The 16,520-nt window shown below is 40.3% G+C and overlaps 2 protein-coding genes across 3 annotated transcripts in view; one reads left to right on the top strand and one right to left on the bottom strand.

Moving 5' to 3' along the window:
• Positions 1-16,520, top strand: part of LOC137628880 (uncharacterized) — a 403,929-nt gene that overhangs the window by 304,553 nt on the left and 82,856 nt on the right. The window lies entirely within an intron of this gene.
• LOC137628876 (enoyl-CoA delta isomerase 2-like) overlaps positions 1-16,520 on the bottom strand; it is a 50,355-nt gene that overhangs the window by 17,842 nt on the left and 15,993 nt on the right. For both annotated transcript variants that reach the window (XM_068360128.1, XM_068360127.1), the window contains exon 3: positions 526-683. In XM_068360128.1, coding sequence (XP_068216229.1) covers positions 526-683 — 158 coding nt within the window. The remainder of the gene's footprint in view (positions 1-525; positions 684-16,520) is intronic.

The raw sequence follows: 16,520 nt of genomic DNA, 5'->3' as shown, positions 1-16,520 counted from the left end.
TGTTTCCTTTCCTCACTGGACTATTTTTCCCTGTTGGAGCCCTTGGGCTTATAAAATCTTGCTTTATCAACTAGGGTTGTAGCTTAGCTTGTAATAATAATAATAATAATAATAATAAACTCCTTCCAATTCTACTACTAGAGTTCCAGTACCTAAATTTTTTCCACCATCTGTTTTCCAAACACTTTGAAACCTTCTATACATAATCATAAAAAAAGATGGAGAAATTCCTTTAAACTCCTTCCAATTCTACTAGTTTACCCATTTCAACCTTAAGTCAGAGTAGAAGAGTCCGTCCGCACGGTGAACGTGATGACAGTTATATGAAGTTCTTCAAATGTAATGCCAAGTTGTGTGTTGGCCCAGGGGTACAACTTATCAGGTCTTCAGGGCATCACAAGGGAGGAGGGGATGAGAGGGAAAGAGGTGTAATATATATTTTTTAAAAGCTCGAAAAATGGAACTTTGATGGTTACACCATAATGACTACCAGGTAAGATTCATTTAAATATAGAGATTTCATACCTAATGAGAAGATCAGCAATCTCTGTAGTAGCCATTCCCCGAAAATTCTTCAGATCATTTCCTGCCGTGTACACATTGCCAGCCCCGGTGGTTGCTGTGATAAGCGTTTTAGGATCGTCTGCAGCCTCCTTCAGAGCAGCTACGACTTCTTCAAACATCTGAGAAAGACCATAGTTTATGTACACACTGTAAATATACAGTATTCTATACCGTACCCGAAATCACAAACATCCGAGATCTTTAAAATTAGTTTATTTCGCCGAGACTAAAAACTCTTCAAACTGCTCAAAATGACAACATGTTATATGGCGCAATTGCATGGAATGGAGGATTACTGTACTGTAATCAAAATTTCTCTGATTCAGTTACAGAAAATAAAGAGTTGTTCCAGTTTGTAATATCAAACCAAAAATGGTTTTCTGATACAGTGTAAGGACTAAAAGGAGACACTATAGAAGGTAAACCAGTTTCATAAACAAAGATGCATAATACTTGAACATATCAATTGGTAAACATTACAAATAATATTTCAACATATTTTTCCAAAAAAATATATTTTTCATAATACTGCAGAAAAAATTTTTGAACATACTTACCCAGTAGTTTTATATATATATAGCTTTACGTCCCTGACGTCATGGCAGAAATTTCAAAACTCGCGGCAATCGCCGATTGGGTAGCCAGGTGTACCACCAGTGCGCCCTCTAGCCAGGTACCTGGAACCATTCCAGTCATTCCTCAGATCTTCCATGCCCTTAGGTCTCTAGAGGGAAGGAGGGGGGGAATTAAATTATATATAACTACCAGGTAAGTATGTTCAAAAATTTATTTTATTATGAAAATATCATTTTTAAATATCTGACTTACCCGGTAGTTATATATACAGTGAGCCCTCGCTACTTCGCGGTTCGACCATCGCGGATTCACCACTTCGCGGATTTTTTTCATAACGCATGTATATATATATCACGGATTTTCCAGAAATTTTGAAAATACCGCCATGTGACCGATGGTGCGAGATTGGAGAAAGTAACGAAAATTGAATCATGATTGATTTTCAATATAAATGAAACTTTGAGGAGAAACAAAGATATCATTCGTTAGAGAGATAGAGAGAGGTAAGGAATGGGAGGTAGTGAAAAGTAGCTCACAGAGAGAGAGAGAGAGAGAGAGAGAGAGAGAGAGAGAGAGTGTGTGTGTTGTTTTAAATGTAATAAACCAAAAAATTTGATAGGTTATAACACATTGGTGCTTATGTAATATCAACTGTATACTGTAGATGGTTTGAATAAGTTAAGAAATGGTATAAACGATACTTTGTTAGTGTATTCGTACACTCTCCAGAGCGGCAGCTAGAAGTCAGCTGATCTAATCACATCCAAAAGTAAAACAAAAAGAAGTCAACAATACTCGATTTTTAAAACACACCCGAAATTTAAAAACAAAAGTACACGCTTTCTTAATGTGCAATTAACTATTTAAAGAGTAGCAATTTTCTAGAATAAAATGATGTTTCCCAAAAAAATAGTGGTTTGCTGATGAAATCGGATGCCGTATTTTTAGCAACGATTGAAATGGATGTAAACTCAGCATACAGTAATTTTTTCGTTTCGTATTTAATTGACACTAAGAAAACTAATTTTAGTTTCTTCATCTATATGTGTATAACACGAGAGAGAGAGAGAGAGAGAGAGGAGAGAGAGAGAGAGAGAGAGAGAGAGAGAGAGAGAGAGAGAGAGAGAGAGAATGAATCAGCTGTTGTAATCGAATGCCGTGTTTTTGTTTCGTGAGAATTTCATCGCCACGACTATAACAACAACATACTGTACTGAACTTTACAGTATTATACAGACTACTGTAATATGATAAAGTAAAATATTTGTAATAACCTATTTTATATGAAATGGGGCTATTTTTTTTGTTTAAGATTTACATTTACGTATGTAAAACAACTCTCTCTCTCTCTCTCTCTCTCTCTCTCTCTCTCTCTCTCTCTCTCTCTCTCTCTCTCTCTCTCTCTCTCTCTCTCTCTCTATCTCTCTCTCTCTCTCTCTCTCTCGTAAATTGTTTTCCTGCTTTGCTACGTATGTATGATTTTATATAGATACGGTAAATAATATTTGTAATAACATATTTTCTAAAAGCTTTTACTGTAATATCATTATTTATCACTTTCATCATGCGCGTTAAATGCCTTCGTTTGTTTACTGAGCGTACTTTATGACGCCGTCGTTTCAGGCGGCGTCATAAAGAAAAACATTTCAATTGGAAGTCCTGAGAAAAATTAAGTAAAACATTGGTAATAACAAAATCAACATACTGTACTGAATAATCAATACTGTATAATCGATGCAAAAACTAACCTATACACAGATGTGTAAATGCGTTTGTTTCTTCATTATGATCAGAGATAAACGTAAACAAAACATTGGTTGCCATTTTTTATTGGGCTTTTTGGCGTGTTTAGGAAACGCATGATATAAAATCGCCTTTAATATTTGTGCCTGTTTTAGTTTAGGGTACTGTAGTACATGCATTAAGTGTTCTGTACATTAAAGGGTAGTTTGTTAACAGTACTACGTACAAGGGAAGGTTTTAAAAGTCTGAATATACATGTTAAATAAATACGTAAATATGGTGTCACTACTTCGCGGATTTTCACCTATCGCGGTCGGGTCTGGAACCTATCTACCGCGATAAACGAGGACTCACTGTATAGCTGATTGACACCTATGGTGGAGGGTCAGAGATAGCCAACATTGATGGAATTTACTTAAGAGTTAATAAACAAGCTTAAGGGTTCGTACCTGATAAGGAAGCTGACTTCAATGAATTCCTGCCTCATTATGTCCGCTTTCCTTACGAGATCCAGCGATCCACCCAGGGGGCTGAAGACCTCTAGGAGCTGTCAAACCGGTGTAAAAACCTCTATGAGACAGGACCTCCTCCAATACCCTTGTTCCGGGCGCTCTCAAGGAACAAACTGACCACCTGACTAAACTCAATGATTGTGGAAGATTGTCGTCCAATCTCCATGAACAACCATAAAAATACAAGAGTTCCAAGAGAAGAAAAGGGTATTAGGTTACGAGAATGTAGTGGTAGAACCTTCCCCCACTACTGCACTCGTTGCTACGAATGGTCCCAGAGTGTAGCAGTCCTCATAAAGAGTCTGGACACGTTTCAAATAGTGTGAGGTGAACACAGATTTACTCCTCCCGAAGGTTGTGTTCATAATGCTTTGTAAAGACCTATTCTGCTTGAAGGATACAGAAGTTGCCACAGCTCCAACTTCATGTGTCTTGACCTTCAAAAGCTTGAGGTCTGCCTCACTACAATGTGAATGAGCCTCTCCTATTAAGAGCCTGATGAAGAAGGATAGTTCATTCTTCGACATATGTAACGAAGGCTTCTTGACCAAGCACCAAAGAGGTTCTGACTTGCCTCGTAACTCTTTCGTTCTTTCCAGGTAGAACTTCAGGGCTCTTACTGGGCACAGGACCTTCTCCAATTCCTCACCAACCACATCCGAAAGGTTCGGAATCTCAAAAGCCATGGGCCAGGGTTGAGAGGGGTGTTCGTTCTTAGAAATAAAGCCTAGCTGCAAAGAGTAGATAGGTTTTTTATCTCTAAAGCCTATGTTCTTGTTAAAGGCATGAATTTCACTGACCCCTTTAGCTGTCGCCAGACTGACCAAGAAAAGAGTCTTCATAGTGAGGTCCTTAAATGAAGCTGAGTGCAAGGGCTCAAACCTGTCACTCATCAAGAACTTCAGGACTATATCCAGATTTGCAAGCTGGTGATTCCTGGTGCTGTTCCTTAGATGTTTCAAAGGATTTGAGAAGATCCTGCAGGTCTTTATTATTAGAAAGGTCCAAGTTCCTATACCTGAAGACAGCCGCTAACATGCTCCTGTATCCCTTGATGGTAGAAAATGAAAACCTACGTTTCCTTCTAAGGTATAACAGGAAGTCAGCAATCAGTCATAGAGGTACTGGACGAGGAAACAGAGTTGACTCTGCACCACTCTCTAAAAACCTCCCAGTTGGATTGGTAAACCTTGATGGTAGAAGTCCTCCTTGCTCTTGCAATAGCCCTAGCTGCCTCCTTCGAAAAACCTCTAGCTCTTGTGAGTTTTTCGATAGTCTGAAGGCAGTTAGATGTAGAGCTTGGAGGTTTTGATGGTACCTTTCCAAGTGGGGTTGTTTGAGTAGATCTACTCTTAAAGGAAGGCTTCTCTGGGTGTCCACCATCCATTCTAGTACCTCTGTGAACCACTCTCTTGAGGACCAAAAGGGGGCCACTAGAGTCGATCTGGTTTCCTCGTGTGACACAAACTTTTGCATCACTTTGTGCAGAATCTTGAACGGAGGGAATGCGTACACGTCCATGTGGGACCAGTCTAAAAGGAAAGCGTCCATGTGGACTGCTTCGAGATCTGGCACTGGGGAGCAGTATGTCTCTAACCTCTTCGTCTTCGAGGTTGCGAACAGGTCTATACAAGGACGACCCCAAATCCGCCACAGGTTCTTGCAGACCTCTTGATGAAGTGTCCATTCTGTGGACAGAACTTGACCTCTCCTGCTGAGACTGTCTGCCGTCACGTTCTTTTCCCCCTGAATGAACCTTGTTACAAGGGATACATTCTTCTCTTTTGCCCAGTAGAGAAGAACGCTCGCAGTCTCGTAAAGGGACCTTGAGTGGGTTCCGCCTTGTTTGGCTATGTAGGCCAACGCTGTAGTGTTGTCGGCGTTGACCTGCACCACTCTGTTCAATACTGACCCTTCGAAGCCTTTGAGGGCCAACAGGACTGCCAACAGCTCCTTCTAGTTGATGTGGAGGCTCTCCTGATCTTTTGTCCACAGACCCAAGATCTCCAACTTGCCCAGTGTTGCTCCCCACACCGAGTCCGAGGCGTCAGAACACAACACAAGGTCTGGGTTCCTCTGTTCCAGGGAGAGACCTTCTTGAAGTTTGCCCGGATCGTTCCACCACTGAAGGCAACCTTTTACGGATTCCATAATGGGGATGCATTTTGTCTCTAGATCCTTTTCCTTGTCCCAATGATAATTGAGATGGAACTAAAGAGGGCGAAGATTCAGCCTTCCCAGGGAGACAAATTGCTCCAACGAGGAGAGGGTTCCCAGCAGACTCATCCACTCTCTCACAGAACATTTCCGTTTCTTTAGAAAGGAATGAAGTTTCAAGAGGGTTTGCTCCGTCCTTGAGGCTGACGGAAAAGCCCGAAAAACTTGACTCTGAATCTCCATCCCCAAATAAAGGATCTTTTGGGATGGTGTCAGTTGAGACTTGACTCTGTTTATAAGAAGACCTAGTTCTTCTGATAACCTCAATGTCATCTGTAGATCCTCCAGGCAGCGATTGTAGGAATGAGCTCTGATTAGCCAGTCATCCAGATACAGGGAGGCTCTGATACCTCTTGAATGCAGTATGCTTGCTACATTTAACATCATCTTCGTACATATTTGAGGGGCGGTGCTGAGGCCGAAACAAAGGGCCCAAAACTGGAAAACTTCCTCCTTGTAAACAAATCTCAGGTAATGCGTGAAGCTCGGATGAATGGGGACGTGGAAGTAAGCATCCTGGAGGTCTAAAGAGACCATCCAGTCGTCCTTTCTTACTGCTGCTAAGACTGACTTCGATATTTCCATGGAGAACTTTGTCTTCTGAACGAAGGCGTTGAGAGCACTTACGTCCAGGACTGGTCTCCATCCCCCCGAGTTCTTGGGAACCAGAAATAAGTGGTTGTAGAAACCCGGTGACCGCAAGTCTCGCACCCTCTCTATTGCCTCCTTCTCTAACAAGAGAGACATTTGAAGTTGCATAGCCTGCCTCTTTGACTCCTCTCTGTATCTGGCAGAGAGATCTATCGGAGCTACTACTAAAGGAGGTTTTCCTATGAAAGGGATTTTGTATCCCTCCTTCAGTAATTGTACGGACCAAAGGTCTGCTCCTCTCTTCTCCCAAGCTCGCCAGAAGTTGTTCAGTCTGGCTCCTACTGCTGTCTGAAGGTGATTGCAGTCAGACTCTGCTTTGCCCTGTCCTGGATCCTCTTCTCCTTGCTCTCCTTCCCTCGGGTCTGAAACTACCCCTACTGAAAGTTTTCCCTCGAAAGGGCTGCGAAAACTGAGGGAATGGAGCTTCTTCCTTCGTTTTGCGGCTAGTAAAGGAAGTAGGAAGAACCTTCCTTGCTGTCTTTGACACCAAATCCTGTGTGGCCTTTTGGCTTAAAGCAGAAGAAACCTCTCTGACCAACTCTTGAGGAAAAAGAGAAGAAGAAAGAGGTGCGTACAGCAATTCTGACTTCTGAAAGGGTGTAACCCCAATGGACAGAAAAGAACACATTTGGGCTCTTTTCTTAAGGACCCCCGCCAAGAAAAGGGCTGCCAACTCATTGGATCCATCCCTTAAGGCTTTATCCATGCACGACATAATGTGGATGAGACTATCAGTGTCCACATCCTTCAAGGCAGAAACCTTTTTCCCCGAGGCTCCCAGAGTCCAGTCAAGGAAATTGAATACCTCGATAGCTCTGAAGACGCCTTTGAGAAGATGATCAAGTTCTGATGTTGACCAGAGTATTTTGGTCCTTCTCATGGACGTCCGACGAGGAGAGTCTACCAGACTCAAAAAGTCTCCTTGGGCAGAGGCAGGAACTTCCAAGCCGAGAACTTCTCCAGTCTCGTACCAAACACTAGATCTTGAGGCTAATCTAGCCGGAGGAAAAGAGAAAACCGTCTTTCCCTGGTCCTTCTTGGATTCCATCCAGTCTCCGATCATCCTCAAAGCTCTCTTTGATGATCGAGACATTACCATCTTTGTAAACAGACTCCTTCGACGCCTTCCCTAGCGTAAATTCTGAAGGCGGTGAACGAGGAGCAGCAGGCACAAAATAATCCGGAAACTCTTCAGTAAAAACTCTCATGAATGTTTTTAGGTCAACCGAAGGATGAAGGGTCTTAGGATCTTCTCCTTCCGAGAACTCCTTTAAAAGATCAGTAAGGGAAAGGTGATCGTCGATCCCTTCCACCGACAAGGCTCTAACCGAGGTAGAGACGTCTTGTTTACTAGGAGTCAACTCCTTAAGGTCCTGACTTCTGGCGTCAATGGGTCCACGATCATCACGCCTGGCGTCACGTTGTCCCAACGCTTGACGCTTGGAACTAAGACGCTCACGATCATTACGATCGAAACTAAGGCGTCTGCGATCTCGACGCTCGACTCGACTGGCGTCATCACGACGTCCAAGGCTCTTACGCTCGGCGTCATGTCTAATTGCTTGACGCTCGGCGTCACGTCTAACTGCTTGATGCTCGGCGTTATGTCTGGCTGCTTGACGCTCGACGTCATGCGGATCAGTCTCTCGACGCTTAGCAGGAGGATCCTCATTACGCCGCTCGGCATCGCGTCTAACTGCTTGACGCTGGGCGTCATGCGCACCAATCTCTCGGCGTCATGACTACAGTACCAGGCTCTCGACACTTGGAAAGCTGCCCGTCCTCAAGGACCTCTCGACTTTTAGCCTTCTGACGCTTGGCGTCAAGGTGTGAAGCTTCCTGACGCTCGGGGTCTTGGCAAGCCACTCTCTTGTTGTCCGCAGGCTGATAGACTTGCATGAGGGAAGAGAGTTTCTGCTGCATATCTTGCAGCATACTAAAATTAGGGTCAACTTGTTGTGGCAAAACAAGAGACGTTGCTTCTACCACAAGCTCGCTTTCTACGTTGCTCAAGGAACGCGCAGAGCGTCCAGATGACGAAAACCAATCTGAAGGAGGAGGAGGAGCATATACCGAGGTCATGCCAGTCTCAGAAAACTGTCCTGCAACTGGTTGGGATGAACGCTTGACAGCTTCCGACGTCCTTCTATCTCCTACCGACGAAACAGGGCGCTTGGCAGGAGAGCCTTCCTCGGAAGAAGGAAAACGCTACGGACTGCTCCAATGACTGCAACCGGGAGCTTGAGGCGTCATGATACGACGCTGATCGACAGAGTCAATCTTCCTCTTCAGAGGTCTGGATGCTTGACGCCAGCCCCATCTGGGCGCTGCGTCATCCAAAGATGATGAAAACACTTTCACCTCGCCTTTCCCATGGCGAGGGCGAGCGTCCTGTGAAGCATCAACAGGTACGCTCGAGGGGACGTCTGCTCAGGCGCTAACGCCTCTCATTTCCTTTCGCCGTTCGACATGCCTTCTCCCAGGGGTTGGGGAGCTTGGAAGAGGTCCAAGGCTAGGAGAACGACAGGTCCGAACAGACGCACCCTCCACTGCACTGATTAACTTCACTGCACTTTTAGCACTGACACTAGCACTTGTCAATTGTTTAACATCGGACATTAACTGGGTTCTGTCCGCTGCGAGCGATTCAGCTCTCACGCCCAGGGCTTGAATGGCCACTATCATGTCCTTTAGAGTTGGTTCATCAGCAGTAACAGTAGTGGGATCTGAAACTACCACTACAGGGGAAGGATTAGGTTCGTTGACACGGGAAGGGGAATAATCTCTAGAAGAACGAGACAAACTCCGTCTAATCCTATCTCTCTCAAGTTTACGAGTGTACCGGTCAAATTCTAACCACTCACTCTCAGACAACATAACACATTCATCACAACGATCAACCAACTCACAAACTTTACCTCTACATTTTACACAAATGGAGTGGGGATCAACAGAGGCTTTAGCAAGCCGGGTCTTACAACCTCTCACACACCTTCTATAAGTTGAAGAAGAGTCAGACATTTTGAATATTTTAAAGAGAGATCAAACGAGCAAGGGTCAAAATAACAAAATTCAATAGTGGTTCAAGAAAATCCAAAAGCAAATCCAAACGAGCGAAAGTCAAAACCAAATTGTACGTCACCAAGATAACTGCAATTATACAGGTTACAGCGAGTGAAAAATCCAACGATGTCGCCGGTGCGGCGGCAGGGAAGATCTGAGGAATGACTGGAATGGTTCCAGGTACCTGGCTAGAGGGCACACTGGTGGTACACCTGGCTACTCAATCAGCGATTGCCGCGAGTTTTGAAATTTCTGCCGTGATGTCAGGGACGTAAGCTATATATATTGGTGTGCTACTGTCTTAAGCACACATTTGAGTACGAGTTGTTTTCAGATGTATTTAAATGGTTTACTGAATACATCTTAATGGTTTTTAAGTTTTATTGTGAATAAACAACTGAGTTAAACATCTCCATCACTGGAGGAAGCTGTGTTGGTCCACATGACCAATTCTGGTGAAGTTTAGATATGAACTGAATAAATTACCGATATCACAAATATCGTATGCTTGCTTTAATTTAGCTAAGTGACGGAATCGGAAGACACCTGCATCCGGTGACGTCACAAACTTTCACACGAAGAGACAATGTGTTGACGTTAAGAAAGAATGTCAATTTAGCATTATACATCCTGCTTACAATTCGAATGACTACAGCAAATCTCACGGTTAGCTCTTCCAACCAACATGACATATTACGTCATTTGTTTTAAACATGTAATATTACTATTCTAACTATTACATTAGCTCGGCCAGCTATCTCAATTTTTTTTTACAAAAATTTAACAACAAGCCGAAACATGGTTATTAGGTGTGACTGGACACACGTATTATTCTTTGTTTAACATTAGCTATAACCAACTGAGGACGAATGTCCAAATAGGCACATCAAAAAATAATAACAATAATGCATACAAAAAAGATATTACCAAAGCAAAAAGAAAAATGCATGATAAAACCAAGATCATATATATGGTACATTGCTAGCAAATGATTACATGGTACCAAAAAACAAAACAAATTCTGACTTACAAATGATTCGGTAACTTGATAAAGAATAATTGTTACCTTTGTCAGAAACAAGATACTCAATTTTTAGTGCACAAATACGAATTCCTGGTACGTACACGTACCACGGTTTCGTACATATATATATATATTTATATATAGGGCTGATACATTTTATTAGATGCCCACAGATTCTGTTATATATCTTATTATATTTTTTTTTTTTTTTTTTCTCTTTTCTTTTTTAACATTCCGGCTTATATATTTTTATTAGATGCCGAGAGAAAAAATGATTTATATCCTTTTTTATTTTATTTATTTTTTAAATGTTATTTTAAATGTATTTTTAACAATGCAAATGTAGAGAATTTCTTTAATTACATATTACTAGCGTACTAATCAGCTTTTCATACAAACATCTTCCTGACAAATTACTCCCTTAGCGAATGAGGTGGCCACTCATACAGCTTTGAACTGGATCAGGTAGGGGGTATTGTCAGGGCTATTCAACTCGTTCCTTTGTAGCTGCTTGCTGTGCCGTAACCTACGCCAAACAAGGATGTTCACGGCGATAAAAATTATCACCGTTACACACAAACTAGCCAGTAATATAGGGTGAAGAATCTCTTTGTAAGTCGGTGACAGGTGGTCCTTTTCGGTAAGTTTCATCAACCGCTTTGCCACACTTCCGTTGTAGGGGAGAGGAAGTGCGGGCATTGTAGAGGTCCACGTGAAGTTCGCGAAGTAAGCTCGTTCTCTGATGATTGTCCGTAGACCAGTCACCATGGAATTCGGGGAAGTCCCGATACAGCCATCTGCTGCGACGAAGATGTGGTTGAAGGATGTGGATCCGTCAGGGCATGATACATTGAAGCCGTCCTTGTCGTATCGTATCCACGAGCCATTATTTAGTCTGCAATTGAATTCCTTATTGTCAAAGGGATAAAGCTTATCCAGACAATTTTCACTTGTATGGGAGAGAGCACCGTCTAGCACTATACCTAACTCGCATGAATCCATTAAGTTTTTACGGAATTCAAATGAGTCAGCTGTACATATTTTTCTATCCATTGCGTCTGAACAGTGAGTTAATTGATTTAAGTCTTTAATGACCGTATATGTTTCCTTGTCTGGGGAAATCAATACGTGTCCTGTCAAACTGGATATTACTGGATTTGAGTGATTCGTCATGAAAGTCGGAAATGGTGATATCCTGTAAGATTGCCAGGCATCAGAAGAATCAAAGGGAATTGTAATCCTAAATCTACGTTTACTGTAATTAGGCTGTAATAAAATTCTAACCTATGTTCGTCTAACAAAGGAACATAGCCTAGTTTATCCCTTCCGTTCTCCAGAACTAATTTTAAGTAACGTATAGGCAACAAATGGGGCGACAATACACCTTTAGTTGCTAACGTGATAGCTTCTACATAATCCTTGGATTTCTCAATGAAATGTGCAATTCTGTTATGTATGTGATCTATCTTTGAATCATAATACGTTAATGTTGCCAACAAATCCTGTACTTCCATAATTTGAATGATATTATCTGAATGTTCATTTAACAAATCCATAATTTTATTGATTGAAGCTAACTGATCCCTTAGTTCTGACATAATCAATTCATCTTTATGAGTCAAGAACTCAATTTTCTTATTTTGATTACTAATTTTAAGACGATTGGAAAGTCCTAAACCTAAACTTGCAACAGACCCAAAGATGCTTAATGCAGCATAAATGAACGGATTCCGTCTTTCTTTATGTTCGTGTCCTACAGTCCACATCAAAAGGTCATAAGCCAAAGATCCTGTCTCGCCAGTCTTATTTTTCAAGTCATCAGATAGCATCTCTGCAACTTTTAATGTTGATCCAAGCAAACTCTTAGTAGTCAAATGAAAATGTCTCCTATGCAACTCATCCAATGATGCAGAAAACCTTGAAATGGCGGTTCTTAAGCTAGTGACATCATTCTCTTGAAGAAAAATTGCTTGCATATGCACTTCGACAATTACGTTGGTTGATGTAATAAAAATGTCTTCTTGTCTTTCAACTATATTGCCATATTTAAAATATATATTCTTAGTCTTAGAACTCATCCCATACGAAAAAAATGTCTGAGCGAACAATATCACTCCCAACAACAAAAAATTCATCTTGGAAACCTGTAACGAGAAAAAATATATGTAATTACTCCTGTATTAAAAAGAAAACTTTTAGTCACAAAATAAAATTTTTCCTCACTTCTTTTCCTCTCTTTTCTTTTTAATTTCTTATGTGAGACAATGGTACTATTCTCTCATCCGTGGGTTGGGCTATGTTTTGAATTCTAAACCTATTGGCCGTTAATGTTTCCAAAATGTTAAATGGGCCTTCAAACTTAGGTGTTAGTTTATAGTTGAGCCCTTTTCTGACATTGATTTGAATATAGATGTTATCACCCACGGTATAAGTTTTAGTTGGTTTCGCTATTTTATCATGATTCCTTTTCATTATGATTTGTGATTCTTCTAAATTCTTTCGAAGGATATCATATCGACTTATACTTGCATTTATACATTCTTTTAAAGGATTTGATAGATTAGTTGTAGGCGTTAATACATGGAAAGGTGTTCTAACTGGGGTACCATACAATGCTTCATGCGGTGACATTTTAATTGATATATGATATGAATGATTCAGAGTACTCAGTGCCGCCGGTATTGCAATATCCCAGTTGGGGTCTGATCCCCCTAGTGTTACCCTCAATATATTTAATATCTTCCTATTTGCTCTTTCCACTAGCCCATTCGACTCTGGGTGATATATCATGGTATTAATCTTCTTTATGTTGAGGAATTCACACAATGAGGTAAGAAAGTGATTATTAAATTCACCACCCGAGTCTGAGATTATCATGTGTGGAATTCCATGTTTACAAATGTAACACTCGTAAAACTTCCTAGCGCATTCAATCGCAGTTTTAGTTTTAAGCGCTATTAGTTCTGTATATCGAGTTAAAGCATCTATAATTACTAAGAGGTGCTTATTTCCTCTGTCTGACTCGTAAAATCCTGTTAACAAATCTAAATGTATTCTTTCAAAGGGTTGATTGGGAACAGGATAAGTTCCTAGGCTGACAGGTGTTTTCATATGCCCTTTGTTTTCCTGACATGTGCGACAATTAGCTATGTGTCTTTTTATATCTGTAAGCATTGTATGCCAATAAAACAATGATTTGGCTTTCTGTGACATTAATGAGAACCCAGGGTGTCCATGTAATGGATTTGAATGCAACCAATTCAGGACAGTGGAAATAAGTGAGATTGGTACTACTACCTGGTCGTTAGTTACATGTGGTGTATTGCGGGTTTTCCTTGTCACAGTCCTACACAGAATATTATCTTTGATTATATAATTCTGCTGCTTATACTTTATATATTCTTTTTCCTTATGATTGCCTTTCAAAGCATTTATAATTGTTTCTATTTTCTGATCTTTTCTTTGCTCAGTCTGTAACAATTCAGCACTCCAGCCTAAATCTTCTTGTTCAGATATTGTTTTTACAATAGGCATGGATGTTGATATATCTATTAATTCAGCTAAAGACTCCGTACAAGATGACACGGGGTTGCGTGATAATGCATCCGCAATGATATTTGCTTTCCCAGGCAAATACCCGATTCTTGCGCCAAAATCTTGAATGATTAAATGCCACCGAGTTCGTTTAGGGCTGTGATTGAAGCCTTTAAAGAACTCTGTTAGTGGTTTATGGTCAGTAAGAACCTTAACGGGATAACCGTAAATTATGAACTTAAAATGCACTAGCGAATTAACAATAGCTAGTCCTTCCTTGTCTATTACTGCATACTTACTTTCGGAAGTTCTCAATTTTCGAGAATAGAAAGCTATCGGGAAAAACTGTTTATCATATTGCTGAAGCAATACCCCTCCTACTCCTAAGTCTGAGGCGTCTGTTGCAATGAAGAATTCCTTACCGAAGTCAGGAAATTTTAAGATAGGAGAACTACACAGTTCATCTTTCAAAGTATTAAACGCCTGTTGATGTTGCTCAGACCATATGAAATCTACGCCCTTCTTCGTAAGATCAGTTAAAGGAGCGGCTATTATTGAATAGTTGCGTATAAAACGCCTGTAATATCCACTACAACCCAGAAATTGCTGTATTCCCTTGACATTAGTAGGTATAGGAAAATTACGTATAGCCGACACCTTATCATGGACTACTTTAAGACCTTGGCTTGACACCATGAAACCCAAATATATTAATTCTGTTTTGAAAAATTCACACTTACTAATCTTTACCCTTAAGTTATGTTGTCTTAATCTCTGTAGTACTAGTTCTAACTTACGTAGATGTTCTTCTAAGGTGTTGGAAAAGATTACAAGATCATCCATATAGGCATGCAATATATCCCCTAACAAGTCTCCAAACACTATGTTAATCATTCTTGTAAATGTTATAGGAGCACAACGTAAACCAAAAGGCATCCGTAAAAATTCATAATGTCCCCTGGCTGTGCTGAAGGCTGTGTATGGGATACTATCTTCTTCTAATGATATCTGGTGAAAGCCTTTAAGTAAGTCCAAACTGGTAAAATATTTATTCTGACCTAACAAAGACAAAATATCGTCAGTACATGGCACTGGGAATCGATCAGGGATCGTTTCCTCGTTTAGACGACGAAAGTCGACGCAGATACGCCATGTTCGATCTTTTTTCGGTACAACTATTAAAGGAAAATTATAAGGGCTATTTGATTTTCTAATGACTCCTTCCTCTAACATTTTACCTACTTCATCATTTATTTCATTCTGGAATTTCATAGGGAGTCTGTACGAGGGTACATATATAATTTTCTGTTTGTCTTTTAACCTTATTTGATGCTCGATCACATCTGTTTTTCCTAAGGATCCATCCGTAGTGGAAAAGACATCTGTATAATTATTTAAAAGTTCAAAAATTTTCTGCTGAATTTCTTCGTCTTGAATGTCCTTACTGATTTTATTTTTAATAGATCGCAAAAGGGATTCATCCGCAACTGATTGAGAGTGATTGATTTCAGCAACGGTAAGAATACGATGTTTATAAACTTCTACATCCAAGATATGTTGATTTTTGTGAATTACTAAAGTGTTATTTAAATGATTACAGACTTCGATATTACATTGCTGATGTGAGCCTACTGTATAAATAGCTTGTGTGACAGACAATCCGTTGGTTTTCAAAGTATCGGAAAGGATTAATATTTCAGATCCCGGTAGTGTTTTCTTTATTTGCACTATTAAATTCGAAGGTATGTTTGGTTCGATATATTGCGTGCAAGATGATATTACGGGTGAACGAGAATTCTGCTGGGTCGCGTATATTATTTCTTTATTAGTGAGACAAGTTATTGGTTCTTCAACGTACGTTACGGTTACATTTGTCGTCTCCTTTTTATCCAAAACTGACTTTAAAGTATTAGAAGACTTATAGAATTTCCCTTTGATATACACGCCGTGCTTTGCAGGAGCTAAGATAATATTTTGATTTCCCATAGATGGGTATCCTATAATTACAGCTGGATACATATTAATGTTTTTCACAACAACAAATGTATCGGCAAACGTGCGATTACCGACTCTGAACTGAATATGAGTTATGCCTATGACGTTTAATTCATTATTTCCTATACCTGAAAGTCTAATTCCTGATTTTTCAATCGGAAAGTTCGAAAACAACAAATGATGCGTCTTCAAATCCATAATATTACGTGGACTACCAGAGTCAAAAAATAACGTAAAGGATTTGTGTTCTAAATTTACAGCATATAAGGTTGGCCGTAACTCATTTTGGCTTATTATTGTATGAATTCGTTGCAAATCTACGGGAGCATGCACTGTTTTACTTAATTCGGCCGTGTGTTTCATAGGAAAATCTATTGTCTCACAATTATCTGATAAAACATTAAATTGATTATTCAATACTATTGATGTTGACATAAATGACCTTGACCCAACATCACTCTCTTCCCCTCTAGAGTTAACTATGTGGTATTTGCTTTGCTCTGCACATTCTGAAAATTAGGCTGACTTTGCGAGGTCTGGTTTGACGGCCCAGGCTCAGCGATATTTGAAGAAGTGTTTGTTTGTTTCGGACTCTGAACTGCATTGACATTTTGTTGTTTCTTCTTATTGTTAAAATGAGG

The sequence above is a fragment of the Palaemon carinicauda genome, chromosome 36, assembly GCF_036898095.1.
Source record: "Palaemon carinicauda isolate YSFRI2023 chromosome 36, ASM3689809v2, whole genome shotgun sequence".
Taxonomy (NCBI): domain Eukaryota; kingdom Metazoa; phylum Arthropoda; class Malacostraca; order Decapoda; family Palaemonidae; genus Palaemon; species Palaemon carinicauda.
Note: the sequence above shows the minus strand (reverse complement) of the source record. Positions and strands in the feature narration are given on the sequence as shown.